Genomic DNA, 15,643 nt, shown 5'->3' on the forward strand with positions numbered 1-15,643 from the left:
GTTAACACATCTGTATCATAACAAGTATGTAAGTATTTTCATTTTACATCATTTCCTTTAACATTACAAGAAATACAGTTGCGTCAGTGTAGCAACTAAATGAGCGAATTATAAGTCTAAATTTATAAGTCTCACGTGGTTGTAATGGAACCAGCACCCTTACCCTTCAAAACCGGAACACGGTGATGCTCACATTACCGCTTGGCGGCAGATATAGGTAAGGTGGTGGTACTTCCCTGGATGAACTCTTTCACAAGGAGCTCTACTGCTACTGAGTTGGAGAGTAAATTTATTATGTAAGTCGACGAAAATTGGGTTATAGGAACAAGACTCGGATATGACGTCTAAGGTCGGTTAAATTTAATCCAATTAAGGTCACTCTTGCACGATTAACGGGTGTTAAATATGTTTGAAATAATTTATATACCCTCAGACATAAGTTGACAAGTCCCATTTGCTTGTAATTTCATCAGCTAATACCTTTACCCTTCAAAACTGGAACGCATTAATGCTAATATTGCTGCTTGGCGGCAGAAATAGGTAAGGTAGCGGTACTTCCCTGGACGGACTATTCACAAGAAGCTCTACTTCTATTAAACTGCATAAATCCTTAGTTTAATTTAGTAGAAACACTTTTTTACTTATCTTCTGTTAGAAATTTGACATATAACTTTTATAAATAACTGGTGGAACTGGAAAGCCAAGCTGTCTTTCGCTTTAGACAGTTGGCCTGATAGTAACCACAAACTGGCGAATACTATCAAAATGCATGCAAGTTAATCTCCTAAAAAATATTAATTACGTTTGTATGTTTTTTGTTTTAAGAGTTTAGAAAAACGAAGTTAAGAGTTTATGAAACTGAAATTAAGAATTTATGAAAATGAATTTAGGAGTTTATGAAAATTAAATTAAATTTCATTCAAACATGTGCCCAGCAACTGTGGTAGCCTAATGGTTTCACTTACCGCTTCTCAAGCAGAGGGTCTTGGGTTCGAATCCGGGCAAGTTCCCAAACCGAATCGGGCTCGCGTGCGATTACAGTTGAAGCCCTCATCGTGAAAAGAGGCCTGTGCCACAGTGGGACTAACTATTATAGTGACTTATTATTTTCTATAAAAAACTTTTGATCTCTCGTAAAGTCTTACTATGGTAATTGGCATTAAGTTTTTCAGGCATAGTATTTTCGGTTATCACTTCAACTCTCGAATAATGATAGCTTGTATTAAATTTGTTTTATAATGACATATTCCTGTAAAAAAGAATAGACATACGATTTATGAAGAAAGACCGTATAGTAAAAAAAATAAAGATACTAAGATCGTACACGGTCAAGAACACGTCAAGTATGACACTCAAAATTTAAATTCACCTCTATGTTACTTACAATAAGGACAGCTAAAATCTAAAGAGTCAAGCTTGATATGCTTCTGACTGTACATCTTTCCATTACGATAAAAATGTCAAACACGGCAGTTAGTGAGAAGAGGCGAGATATGTGCGCGAATGTATATTTCATATTGCGTCACCGAAGTCGGCGGCATTCGAGAGGTATATAATAAAAAAGAAGAAAAATAGTATTTTTCATATTTTTATTTCACATTTCATATTGGCAGTCGACGAAAAGTTTAAGTAATAGGTAATATCAATTTCATACGTAATATCATTTTTTTACTTAAAACTCTCATAAAGAAATGTCATACGAAATATTTATTAAATGAGAGTTGAAACAACAGCGCAATATTTGTAAAGTGTATTCCAATCAATTATCCCAAAAAAAGTAAACAAACCGGTTTGGTGAAAATTCTAAAGCAATCACTCAATAAATGGAATAAGTAACACCTTAGGAGGATTGAAAATTAGATTTAGGAATAGTGGAAAAAATAGGGTGGTTTGCATTAATATTTGACATAATTGGTTGATGACTGTACCACCTCAGTCAACCGTGACCATGGGACCTGTACAGGGCCCGAAACGTCGGTTTGTCTGAAAAAACAAATATACGCGATTTAAATCCGGAAAAATAGTTTCATTTCATAGATTTAAAAAATTTTAAATTTACTTTTTAGGTTATGTAAGAAAAAAATTCTAATCTCATGTATGAAATATCATCACTCAGTATTGAATCGCATTTTTTTATAGTAATCAGCAGCGAAATCGCGAAACTCATTTTATTATATAAATTTCAGTTATTCCCAACTGATTCAAATAAACAATTAAATTCATTCAATTAATTAATCGATATGTAGTTGGCGGTACAGTTGGTCATCACTAAGCTGTTTATGGTCGGGTCAATGATCTATTTGTTTACTTTTTTGGAACATTGGATTGGAACAGACTATATTTAACAAGAAATGCTTCGGACTCGATTATTTTTTTCACAAAATTATTAAATTTACTCTTCCGAAAACATTTAATAGATTTAGTAAGAATTACACACATCAAAAGTCTATGGATCAAGCACGTTCTTGTCAATTACTGAAAACCAGGTCATCTTTATTGAATTTTTTTAACACCAGCTGATTTTTTGGTCAATTTTATAATCCAAATTCATGAAAATGAAAATAGATATAAATTAATCCATTGGTAGTAAAAAAAATTACTATTAAAATACCTGATTTCCAGTAATTAAGAAAAACGTGCTTGATCGCTAGACTATTTTGATGTGTGTGTATATACATATAATTTTATTAACAATTTATATTTATATATTTTCTGTGACCAACATGTACGTCTAAGATTTGAAAGAACAATAATAATATTTTGCATAATAATACCCGGTTTACACTATTATAGTGCTTAGTAGAGTGCACTTGTTAAGTACGTTCAGAATATTTATATATGTTGAATAGTTGCGTATAGAGAATATGTACTGCAACCGACCAGTTTCACGACGCGAAAGTTTTCACGCGGTCGCCACGCGACAACCCAATTACCGTCCGTACGCACAACTGTGAAACCAGCCTAAGGTTCATTACTCCTCACTTACAGTTTATTCGACGATATTACAATAATATGGTGACCATTATCTGATGCTGTAATCAGGACAGTCTGCACACTACTCAACTTCTCAACTAGGTAAATAAAGTAGAACTATCGCGTTTGGCTCATCAAAGTCTGGACGAGTTGTTAGATGGTAACGTTATCGACTTTTTAAAGTGCACTATTTTATATCCAAGTTTTTTTTAAATTATTTTTTATAGCCCTATAACTCTAGCTAGTTTAAATTATTCTTAAATACTCTACTAGGATACTAATGTAATGTAAATCGGGTACCCAGCATTAAAAACGATATATTCTAAGACTTAATTTAAAACATCTCTCTTCAAGTGAGATTTCGCAAAGTCTATAGCTTTCAGCGTTGCCATAAAGAAGAGAACTATCTAGAAAATTAACTTCTATTCAATGGCACTTGCTTTGTATTTGTTTCCTTTTATTACACATACATTGTATAACAGTCATGTCTTTCTTTCTTACGTAAATACCGTATATAGGAAATGGCTAATAAATTTTTTTTCTATGATTTTTTCAACTACCTTTCATAAAGACTATGAAAGCTGAAAATTTCTGTCGTGCTCGTAAATACAAAAAAACAATATTTTGGAAGTTTCTTGTATGCGTAATAAAGACGGAAGCTTAAAAAATACGAGAAAATACTCAGCACCTAAATTAATGTGCGTCATACGCGTACAATTAGAATTAAATTATTTACAATAAGTGGTCCTTTGTCACTTTCTTTAAACAATAACAATTCACACACTTTGCAACCATTCCATTAAAAATTGGGTCAGTGTTTTTTTTATATTTTGTAAGTTTTTAGAACTTTTTTTGTGTAGTTAATCATTTTTTTAGTTTGTTTTTTTTCGCGGCAAAGGACCACGTCTCGAACGTTAAACAATGGTTCAGTCACGTTTAAACTAACATTACAATTGACCTTAAATTTAATGAACCTTGTGAATGTGGAATACTGATTAAGTAATTAAATTTATTACAATTAGAGACACTAAAATGCAGCGGGAGGAATATCGTTAAAATATACTAAAAAATAACTACGCCAAGGGATAGGTTAAACAAAAACCACGTTAAAAATAAGCAAACAAAACACAGTAGACAAATAACTTCTATTCGTAAATCTGAAGCACAAACTTGAGCAGCTAAGTCGGGAACTATAAAAATAGCATAATTTTATTCTTAATTGCGACATATTGACCATTATTTCTCATTAGACTTTACCCAATCAGTCCCACAATACAATGGTTACCCTACACTAGTCTAGAGATCCATACTGAAAGTCTCCTGCGACTCATCGAAGGAAATCGAATTTGAGCGCACATTCTTCTGTGAAGGCGAGTGCGTCGCTGTGTGGGCGCCAGGGTTCTTGAGCAGCCCAGCAGGGAGACTACACTTTGGTGGTGTTTGCGAAATCGGTGATTGTCTCAGCGACATCATGAAGGATCGCTCATAAACTATTCTGGTACCTGAAAAAGATAGAATACTTATTAACTAAGGTGATAGTTTTCAGAAGACAAACTAAAATGCTAACTCTAGGGAGTATGTTGTTCGTTCTGGTTCTTATCGCTGCCAAACAGCTCCTTTTATACAGATTCATGGCTAACATACTATATATAAATTTCTATCCCTTCGAGATCTTCTTTACATATAAATATCAATAAAGATGATTTATTTGAAAAAAAATGTTATGTTTTTGACATTTTGACAACATGACAATAACTTACTATAGGATTGTTTAGTTGCCAAAATATAGATGCTCATAGATGCATGCCAATATCGGTAATAACGTCTGTATTACGTATACTTGTAGCACTTTTTGTAAAATATATAATATTCAAATAAATACCATTCATTCATTAATTCATCCATTCACGGTCCATTCTTTCAGACTGATCGAAACCACGAATCTGTATGTTTAAGTCATTAACAATTCAAATGAAAGCAACTCCAAATTATTCGTAAGATCGCGTAACTTTATTTGTCACCACAATTATTGTTCGATAATCACACTCCCAGTCAAAATTTAGTCTCGCAAATGTAACCTAGAAAAACTGACTAGACCACCCGATTAGCCCTACTGTTATATTATATTTGAGTAGGGATTTAAACCACGCGGGAAGTAACACAATACATCAGAGGCTCCCATTTTACCGAAAATCTAAATTATATCTAAACTAATAGAAAAATATAAGAATCCTAACACTTGAATGCCAGGGGAACAAGGGATGTAGCGACGGATCGGTTGGTTGGCTAACACATTATTATTATTATTATTACATTGAAACGCTGTTTAAAAAAAGAATATTTTTTTTGACCAAATTCAAATTAATCAACCTTCATAAATGCAAGCTCCATTTAGTATTCACTAAACAAGACTGATCCAGAATTCTAAAACAAGGCAACATAATTTCCATCGTCTTTAACTACGACCTCGATATAAACAATTGGTTTGTTTTTAAATTTTTATTGCACGTGTAGGCACTTTAAACAACTGTAGCTTCCATTTCAAGGTAGTCTAGATTTCAAATCGAAGCCGTGGCTAGATCATTTTATCAGGATACTTTATGCTCGGTTTCAAGTAAACAACACTACCTTTCTTAACGACGAGATGACACGTGTCATTTCCATTACTTGCTTCTAATTAATATGTGTCAACTCTACTTAGCCTAAAGTAGAGATGTAGAGTAAATATTTAATGAAGCGAGATAAATATGCTAATACGTTCGCTGAAATGCCTTTGTTATGTCTAGACTTATCGTTCAATTTATGGGAGCATGGTCCTCTGTATAAAGATGAATTTATTGGAGAAGTTTTTGTTAGAACCTCTTGTTTGTTCTCTGTCCCCCATATATATCGTGTCCTCAATAATAAAATGACGAAATAAATCTTGTCTTGATAACCTGCGAGAGATCTATGAGAAGCTTCTTAGATATCGGAGCTTCATAAATCTCGGAGCTTCATAGATCTCGGAGCTTCATAGACGTCGGAACTTCATAGACGTCGGAGCTTCATAGATCTCGGAGCTTCATAGATCTCGATAGATATGTCACAGATGTCGCTTATGGCAATAAAAGCCGTAAAAAACCCGATAAAAAACCTGTATCAAACACTGAGATAAATTCGTTAAGTCTGCTGTATCTGATGATGATGCAGGTTCCATAGTTCTTGTACACCTGGCTATAAGCCAAGGGCCTTGAAAGCCCCGATTAACGCCTGCAGGACCAAAGACAGGCTAGTGAAATTACAGGCACAACTTGTCAACTTATGTCTCAGGGTGACGGGCGCAGTGACAGTGCCCAAGCTCTGAATGGCACTGCCATTGTTACGGACAGGCGCGTAGCTTACCACCAGTCTTGTTTTCGTCCCGTCATTTGGTATCGTTACAAAAACAGAAAAATTAATTTAAATTTTTAACGCAGTTAGAAAAAAGTCATTAACAATATTTCAAATCTCGATTCTAAATCCAACACCATTCAACGAAGTAGTTGATGTTGCGTAACCATTATTCTTTAATGCTTATAAGTGCTAGGCCATAATTCATAAGTTAATTAGCGAAAACAACGTATGTAACTATAAATAAAACAGTTTATCGCCCTACGCAGTTGTGTATTACATTTTTTAGTCCTTACTTCCTCTGGCATTGTTTACCTCTGCGCCATGTTTCACGTTTCGCGTGGTACGTGACAATGGACGAGCTATGTGTGACAAAGAGAAATAAATGTATGGCGCTTCCTAGTGCTCTATTTATTATGCATTTGTATTGTACATCTACATAAGGTTGCTTGTTGATTTTATTAAAGGAATATGTATACGAGTAGAGCAATGTAAAATAACGTTGCTAAGTAATTTCGACGGTAGTGTTTATTTTGGATAACTGACATCCCATTGGTCGTCCCCTGGTGCTGTATATAGTGGAGAGAAAATTTATGTCCGATAAATTTATGTCAGTAATACCTAATTAAAGTCACGGTCACGGTTGACCATGGGATCTGTAAAGGGTCGCGATTTAAATCCCGAAAAATAGTTCCATTCCTATGTGTAACAATCGCGAAAACCTAAGAACTCGATAAATACCTAATTATTTTAAAATTATTGCTCTCGACACAGGGGGTACGTCGGTAATAATTATTTTATTATCGACATGATTTTAGTCGCAGTAGAACTCCTTATAAAAGAGTTCGTCCAGGGAAGTATTGCTACCTTACCTATTTCTGCCGCCATGCAATGTCAGCATTACTGTGTTCCGGCTTTGAAAGGTATCTAAGGGCACTAGTGAAATTACATGGGACTTATCAACTTGACAGGCACAGTGACAGTATCCCTCAGATCTTTGCGATTTAAAACTCTGAGGAGCACTACAACCGTTATGGACAGTGTGTGTTATAAAAAAAAATATGTATACGAGTAGAGCAATGTATAATCTCAGTACAGAGTACTAATAAAACCGACCTCAAAAGTACGTGGAATTACGTCTACTTGCTAAGTTTCATTGAAATATCCCCTAGTTCGCCACTATACAGGACTTGATACTGGAGATAATAAAAATAGGTTCTCACTACGACACTACTCGAAGTATATCGAGAGAAAAACGCCTTGAATTGGAGAAATAGCAAAATCAACTAAATAATTGCTAAAAGTAATTGCTCCTAAATTAAAGTAAGGCGCTATTTATAAAAATTAATCTTCATGCGTGAACAGCCACCCTTTGAGTTGGATGATTTTCTTCAAAATGAAATAGGACCACTATGGAAATACCCCCTTTCCAACAAAAAAAGAATCATGAAAATCGGTTCACAAATGCCGAGTTATCGCGTAACATACATACAAAAAAAAACATACAGTCCAATTGACAACCTCCTCCTTTTTTGAAGTCGGTTAAAAATAACGTTACTAAGTAATTTCGACGGTAGTGTTTATTTTGGATTACTGACATCCCCCTGGTCATCCCCTGGTGCGGAATATAGTGGTGATTTCGGGAAAATGTATGTGCGATAATACCTAACTATTTTTAAATTATTAGTCTCGGTATACGCACCGAATTGGTTAACCACACACAGGGGGTATGTCGGTAACAATTCTCTTATTCTGGGAATTACCAGGGGAATTGCAATAGTAATTGGTTTTTTTAAAGATTAGAACAATGTTTTGCTGCTGTTAAGTTGGTGACTTTCGTTTACATGTGACAAAATGATAACAAAAATATGATGAGCATAGGCTTAAAATACAAAATAAAAACTAGTAGCTTTTTATAGTTACGCTTTTCATTAAAACTGGAAGTACCAAGGCAATCTATGGATTGCCCTAAGACACTTTCATAATCAACTTACGACTTTAGAGTGGTTACACACGGCGACTTTAGCGGTGCAAACGCGCAACTGCATCGATACAAACGCGCGATTGCATCGATGCAATCGCTTATAAATCACAAACGTAGCAATGCAATCGCGCGTTTGTATCGACGCAGTCGCGCGTTTTCATCGCTGCTAACAGTCACCGTGTGTAACCGCTCGTACACTTTACGTAAAAATTTAAAGACCTCATCTACGAACGTAACAATGACAATCTTTGAATAATAAGTTGTTAATTTAATTCTCATTGAACCGTAACCCTTAACGTAAACGTCACAACGCGTTTACGAAAATAACATCAATGTTAGGTTATAAACTCGCCATGTGGAGCTTATATAACAAACCACTCGGTAACACGAAGCCGATCGCCGATAGCCTAATCAACCGTAACGGTTACCACAGGTTAATAAACAAGAAGTAAGACTTCTGTACGTTTTGCAGTGTGAAGAATTTCGAATTTTGATTGTTATTAAATTATTCGTTTCCGAATTATCTATAGCAACCAACATTGTAAATTACTACAATAACTGCTTTGCTAATGACAATGTTTACCTAATTAAAAATTATACGAGCTCTAAACGCCATAAATTATTTTTACACCATAGCTTTAAAACAAAATTTAGAGCCTTATTAATTTTTATAGTTAATATTGTTCCAGCTGTATTAGATATACAAAGATGTAAGAAATATCCAAAAAACAGTCAAGAAAAATGTAAAAAGAAAATATTTTAACAAGAAAATGTTACAGAAAAAGATAAAGAAACACAGTGAACCACTAAATATTCACTTCTTAATGGAACATAAAGATTGGTTTGTATTTAAACAGTTGTTGCTTGCTTGTAGGTACGAAAACAAAGAAATAATATATTGCATGACTCATGGAAGTCACTATTATTCGTTACGTACACGTGTGGAAAGACAATGTTTAGTTTATATTATAACACTTCTTTCACTTATAAAACTTGTCATGATATACTAAACTGAATATTTATTAATAAAACGTAAAACCTAGTCTCTAATCATTTTTCAGTGTAAAAATCTAATCGGTTTTAAACATAAAAAGGTGTTAAAAGTTATTCTACAGTATTTTGAGTACGCTGTGGCGTCAAGGACATTTCATTCGGATTTGTTTATTCTAATCTATCAAGGTCGAATAGCAACAATGGCGCATTCATAAGATGTTTAAGTTAATCACTGATTACTACGCAATAATGTAGCTTTTTAGAGACGCTGTTGTTACGCTTATGCGTCCCTAGTTTATTAAAATAAATGAGAGTGTTATATATAGAAATACGAACAAATATACACGTGGTTGCGCTGTTTACAAATATCTTTTAGGTTATGAGAGGTTATGTAACGGGTACATTGTGAAATAATCTAAATGTTGTAATTCGTAATGATATTTGAATGCTCATTGTCATTATATAAGTAATTGTACTAGTAATTAGTAAAATTCCTAATAACCCTTTCAAGGACAGTACGTAAATAGAACTGCACACGAAAATGTCAGTACTTTTCAAGCCGTAGCGATAATATTGATTCAATATAAAATGTTCAATGTATGTAAATAATTGAAATTTGTCAGTACGTTGTTGATACTTCTCTATGGAAAAGCAGTAGGCGGCAACTACGCAAAAAGCACTTGAAATCGCAATGTAAAACCCATAGTTGGTTTTTTGAGATCCATATGGCGAGACGGGGTACCCCGTACTATCACATTATCATCATTTGAGCCAAAAGACGTCCACGTACAATCCTGCGCCACTTGCATCCAGCGGATTCCCGCAGCCTTCACCAGATCAACAATCCACCTTAACCAGACCGCGTCTTCCGGTACTCGATCACCACTCGAGACTACTTCGGCCCCATGGCGGTTACTCTGGTTCCCTTGCGGATATCCTTGCTATTGATTCGATCTCGCAACGAAACTCCGAACATAATAACCCTTTCCATTGCCCTTTGAGTGACCTTGAGCCTTCTTACGAGGACTATAGTGAGGGACCACGTCTCAGTGCCGTAAGTCGTCACTGCCAACACACACTGGTCGAAATACTATCATATTCTAATATTTAATTTTACGATAAGGCTGTTACTGTTACACGAACGAGTGAATTTGTGCAAAAAGGAATTATGTGATTAGATCTGAAAAAATATTATCTTTCTTAAATATTGTTTATTATTTGATTTTTTTTTCAGTTCCTTAAAGTTACTATATGACGTATATTACAGATAAATATAAATTTGAATGCTCTCCCGGACTCCATCTGAAGGTCTGTTACTAAATCGTGTTTCAAAAAGAATGTTCAAAAGCATCTTTTATATTGTTTGTGTGTTATTGTAAGTACTATGTGTATAGGTATGTATAAATACGGTTTGTTTGTTATATATATTATTATATAATATTTTAATGTACCATTATGGTCAATAAATTTCAATAAATAATAATTGCAAACTGTGGAATATTCTTCACGTTGCAGTAGTTTATTTTTATTTTATGGTTTGATTATAATTTATACACGGCTATTACATATTTTATAACGTCCTCTGTTTATAAAGTTACGTATTTAATTAGTCGCCTAAATTGTATTAAAACGTGTTCCAGTAGTCAACAAGGATTCAACTGTGTGGTGTAGAGATAGGTCATTAAGCCTGCTATTTTGGTCTCGTGACGAACTAAATAGACGGTCGTTAACATTGTAACAAATGGAAAACTGTGCTAGTGACTCGTGTAGATCTCACAAGTTGTTTCTACCTCTTCTAGTTGTTGTTGTGTTGTGTATTAGTAAATATTGTAAATTATACAAACATACCATCAAGTCTGGAAACACACTAAGACCAGCACAGCACATGCATGAACACTCCAGATAAAACTTTTTCGCTCCTCCGTGTCCATCAGTCGTTCATACATTAAAAGTCTATAGTGACGGGACGAACAAGTCGTGCAGCTGATGATAAGCTACACGCCTGTCCATAACAATTGCAGTGCAACTCAGAGCTTTAAATCGCAAAGATCTGAGGGGCACTGCCTTTGCGCCCGTCACCCTTAGACATAAGTTGTCAAGTCCCGTGTGCCTGTAATTTAACCAGCACAAACAAGTCAAAGTCACTTCTTTATTTCGTAGGTAGGAAGTAAATTACACTTGAAATCGTCATACTGTTTAAATTCATTCGTAGGGTAGATTCCCCTGAGAAGAATGAGCAAGAAACTCTAGGGGTTGCTCTTTCTAAATATACATTTGAATACATTTATCATTATAATATTTAATTTAAACATCTTAGATCGAGACTGCGAGCAAGAGCTAAACTTGTCACTACCTCGGATTTTTGTCATTCAAGTACGCAGAAGCTGTATAATAATAAATAATAAACCTTTAATATAAAGTTTTTGTTTCACTATAGTTTTAAACCTCGTAAATGGCAAATTTTAAGAAGCGAATACATTGCCATTCTCAAATTAATTGCTTAAATGAATTTGAGAATGTGTGAAGACGACAACAGCTTTACTTTTATACTAACTGGTGCCCACGACTGTGCGTAGAATGTGTACTTCGAGAAGTCTACTGTACTATACTAATTTTCATAGTTTTATTGGTTCTCCATATAAACGTTTATCCCCTATTTCACTGCCTTTAGATTTATTATTGTGACAAAAAGTAGCCTATGTCCTTCTCCTAAGTCTCATTTATCTTTATATACCAAAATTCATCTAAATTGGTTAGCTGTTTACGCGTGAAAACGCAACAGACAGAGTTACTGTTAAGAGTTACTTTGGCACTTAAAATAGGTTGGATACAACCATTGACTTTTTATTTGTAAGTCAATGGCTACAACATATTGTGCTCTCATCAGTAGGACTAGCACGACAGGACGCGACTAATTATTATTATAATTACTGAACTATCAATAAAGAACATTTTTCACTAATCATGGTATGCTTGCTTTGTTTAACCGACTTCAAAAAAGGATTTTTTTTTTGTGTATATTACGCGATTACTCTTAATTCTTGAACCGATTTCGATAACTGCCTCCGTGGCCGAACGGTTACCATGCCAGACTGACACGCAGAGGTCCTATGTTTGATTCCCGGGCCGGGAGAAATATTTGTATGGCCACATTTATTTATCTCGTGAGTTTGGGTGTAATTTGTGGTTGTCTATGTGTGTGCCCATGGCACCAGCGACACATGGTTTCCCTAGTGCGGGACTATGTTGAGTGCGTGCGTTAATACCATAATAGCATTGATTATTTTTTGTTGTTAAGCGAAACTGTTAAGCCACAGACGTCAATGGACTTGGATGTTTACATCCAAGTCCATTCTTCTTGTAGAAACTCCTTTTGTATAAAGTTTTATGTGTCACACAATACTACTCAGAAGAAGTTCAGGTTTTTTAACATAATAATGTTGGCATCAGAGGGTATCCCTGCCAGTTCTATAACACAAAATTTGACTCCGTTACAAAAAGGGAACATTTTTTTGTACATATTTATAATCTAGTGGTGTAATTTCACAATATAACAATTGAACATCATGATATTGAAACGGTGTGATATTCAGCAAACTTAATATTGTATCCCGTCTCCTTCTGGGATAGGCTGAGATATAAAGATGGACAGATTTCTACCTGCTACCTACCTGACAAAGCCCTTTCGTTCCATTTCACACATGTCCGTTTATTCTTGTTACTTTTATATAGCCTTTTTAAAGGCACCGCGCATAACATGCACGCTGAGATTGAACTAATTAGCAGATAAAAATTTTGATAATTTGTGATAACTATACTCGTATAAAACTAACGTAAACTTGAAACAACTGGTTTTAAGTTACCGTGTAAAGTAATATAATAATAGAAATGTTTATTGTTATAACATAGAATAAATATCAAATTCTTAGGTTTTCGCAATTTTTACACATAGAAAGTGAAACTATATTTTCGGATCCAAATCGTGTATGTGTTTTTTCAAACACACCTAAGTTTAGGGCCCTTTACAAGCCGTGACCATGGGAACTGTAAAGAGTGTGTTGGTTTCTTTGAAAAAACAAATATACGCAATTTAGATTTTTTTAAATTTAGAGAGAGAGAGAGAAAAACTCGTTTCATTTCAAACATAGTTTTTTTTAGTAGTTTTTGTTTAGTTAGTTAAATAGTTAGCAAGTTCTGATCCTAAGCTAAATATAACTTGGTAAAGTTTTACCAACTAGTTAAATAATGAAACCGAAACTTCTTTGTATGGTACTGCAAACATTATTTAGTTATTATCTCGTTTTAATAAATTATTATTAACTGAAACTTACCCGTACTTCAGGGTAAACAGACCGATCTTCCTTTTTCGTAAATAATTACATGAATATTGTATTTTTTTCACATATCTTACTGAATGACAGCAGCAATAGAGCTCCTGGTGAAAGAGTTCATCCAGGGAAGCACTGACACCTTACCTATTTCTGCCGCCAAGCAGTAATGTCAGCATTACTGCGTTCCAGTTTTGAAGGATTAGGGTGCTGGTGAAATTACAGGCACATGCAACTTGTCAACTTGTCTCAGGGTGACAGGCGCAGTGGCAGTGCTCCTCAAATCTTTACGATTTAAAGCTCTGAGTGGGACTGCAAGTGTTGTGGACTGGCGTGTACCTTACCGACTTGTTCGTCCCGTCACTTGATATTATAAAAAAAGACTTGAAAATATATTTTTGCTAGATAAGTTAGATTTTAAAAAGGTTATATTGTTTTTAATTTACCTCCAGGTGTAGTTGAATAGACGGTGCCTCCAGGAGTGCTGGAATAGACATCTGGCATTTGCGTAGGATCCGTAATAAGCACCCTTCTTGACGGAATCACCTGACTGTGAGTAGCTTGCCTTGCAATCGGTGACGCAGACATTTTGATAGACTTTTATCAACTTTTAAAGGAGAAAGATTTTTAAAGAATGAAAGACTTTTTCGTTTTAGAGACCACACTCACAATCACTTAGTAGTCGATGATGAAGAGAACTGAGCAGAGTGGCGCGGCTGCCTAAAATAAATACTGCATGCCGGCAGCTCACGCACACGGCGATGTGGGTCCGTGTAAACATACCACACACGCCTGGTTTTAAGCATCAAAACATACATAGACTATTTATTGAAGACAGAAATTAGAGAAACAATATGTGTATAATGAGCATAAATTTATCGAGTACGATCTGTACTTTGCCAATTATTAGCTTAGCAGTCTTCTTAACACAGCTTTACACAATTAGATACTACGAATGAAATTAAACTTTGTTCTCATTTTTCTGACAAAGGTCTTCCCTAACATTATTTAAATTTATCTAGTTCAATTTTTTTTTTGGATATAAAATCCATGTAATACTATGATCACGGCTGACTTGTTTTTTTGTTATGATAACCAAGTGACGGGACGAACATGTCGTGCGCCTGGTGGTAAACGACACGCCTGTCCATAACAGTTGCAGTGTGACACAGAACTTTAAATCGCAAAGATCTCAGCGGCACTACCACTGCGGTCGTCGCCTTGAGACATAAGTTGACAAGTCCCATGTGCCAGTAGCATCCTTACCCTTCAAAACCGGAAAGCAGCAATACTCACATAATGCATGCCAATATGCTTGGCAGCAGAAACAGGTCAGGTGGCAATATTTCCCTGGACGAACTTTTTCACAAGGAGCTCTTCTTCTGCTAAATTTTTGTAAAGTCGTCAACAACTATAGTTACAAAAGTATTTAATTAAACACCTTATTTGTTTGTACCAATTTACTATAAAAACTTTCAATAATACGCTGCATAGGTTTTGCAAAACATTTAAATGATATGAAAATTTATTAATTAACTAGAAATTAGAAATAAAACATAGCATTATTTATACATACAAATTTGATTTATTTTTTAAAAAGCATGTGGTTCAATGCATCTAAACGGAATCGTCTGCCATCGTGTCTGTAGCATATTTACCTACTCTCGCTTCTGTGATCACATATCATTCCAACTCTTTGCCCGCCAACACAGGCGCCTCTGTTATCACACATTCACCCACACCTCGATAACAAAAGTATGCTGCTATTCTACTAATAAATCCAAATGTTCTCACACTGTGTCGGACAAAATATACCTTAAGAAAATACGTTTTTAAATACATATGATATTAAAATTAAATAGAAACATAATTACTAAATCGTCGTAGATGATCTTTAAATCAGTCGTAGTAAAGAACGTAGAAAATCGCGTGTTTTATAAGGTGTACTGATAGTTTTAGGTTATGAAGAATGTCCCTTTGTGTTGGGAAAATGAGG

The 15,643-nt window shown here is 34.8% G+C and overlaps 1 protein-coding gene across 1 annotated transcript; it reads right to left on the reverse strand.

Moving 5' to 3' along the window:
• Positions 1-3,332: 3,332 nt before the first annotated feature.
• Positions 3,333-14,375, reverse strand: LOC113225520 (eukaryotic translation initiation factor 4E-binding protein 2-like). The gene is made up of 2 exons (XM_026457841.1): positions 14,094-14,375; positions 3,333-4,475 (listed from the first exon to the last, which is right to left on the reverse strand). The coding sequence occupies exons 1-2, from the start codon at positions 14,233-14,235 to the stop codon at positions 4,270-4,272; spliced, it is 348 nt and encodes a 115-aa protein (XP_026313626.1). The 5' UTR covers positions 14,236-14,375; the 3' UTR covers positions 3,333-4,269.
• Positions 14,376-15,643: the final 1,268 nt, after the last annotated feature.

Source organism: Hyposmocoma kahamanoa, unplaced genomic scaffold (genome assembly GCF_003589595.1).
Source record: "Hyposmocoma kahamanoa isolate Upper Pololo Valley unplaced genomic scaffold, ASM358959v1 163361, whole genome shotgun sequence".
NCBI lineage: Eukaryota > Metazoa > Arthropoda > Insecta > Lepidoptera > Cosmopterigidae > Hyposmocoma > Hyposmocoma kahamanoa.

What these genes read in the sequence shown, in the direction of transcription:
- LOC113225520 (XM_026457841.1), bottom strand. Translation starts at nt 14,235, where the DNA reads ATGTCTGCGTCACCGATTGCAAGGCAAGCTACTCACAGTCAGGTGATT. An exon ending in CTATTCAACTACACCTGGAG is followed by an intron (nt 4,476 to 14,093) that starts GTAAATTAAAAA and finishes TATCTTTTTCAG; the next exon opens with GTACCAGAATAGTTTATGAG.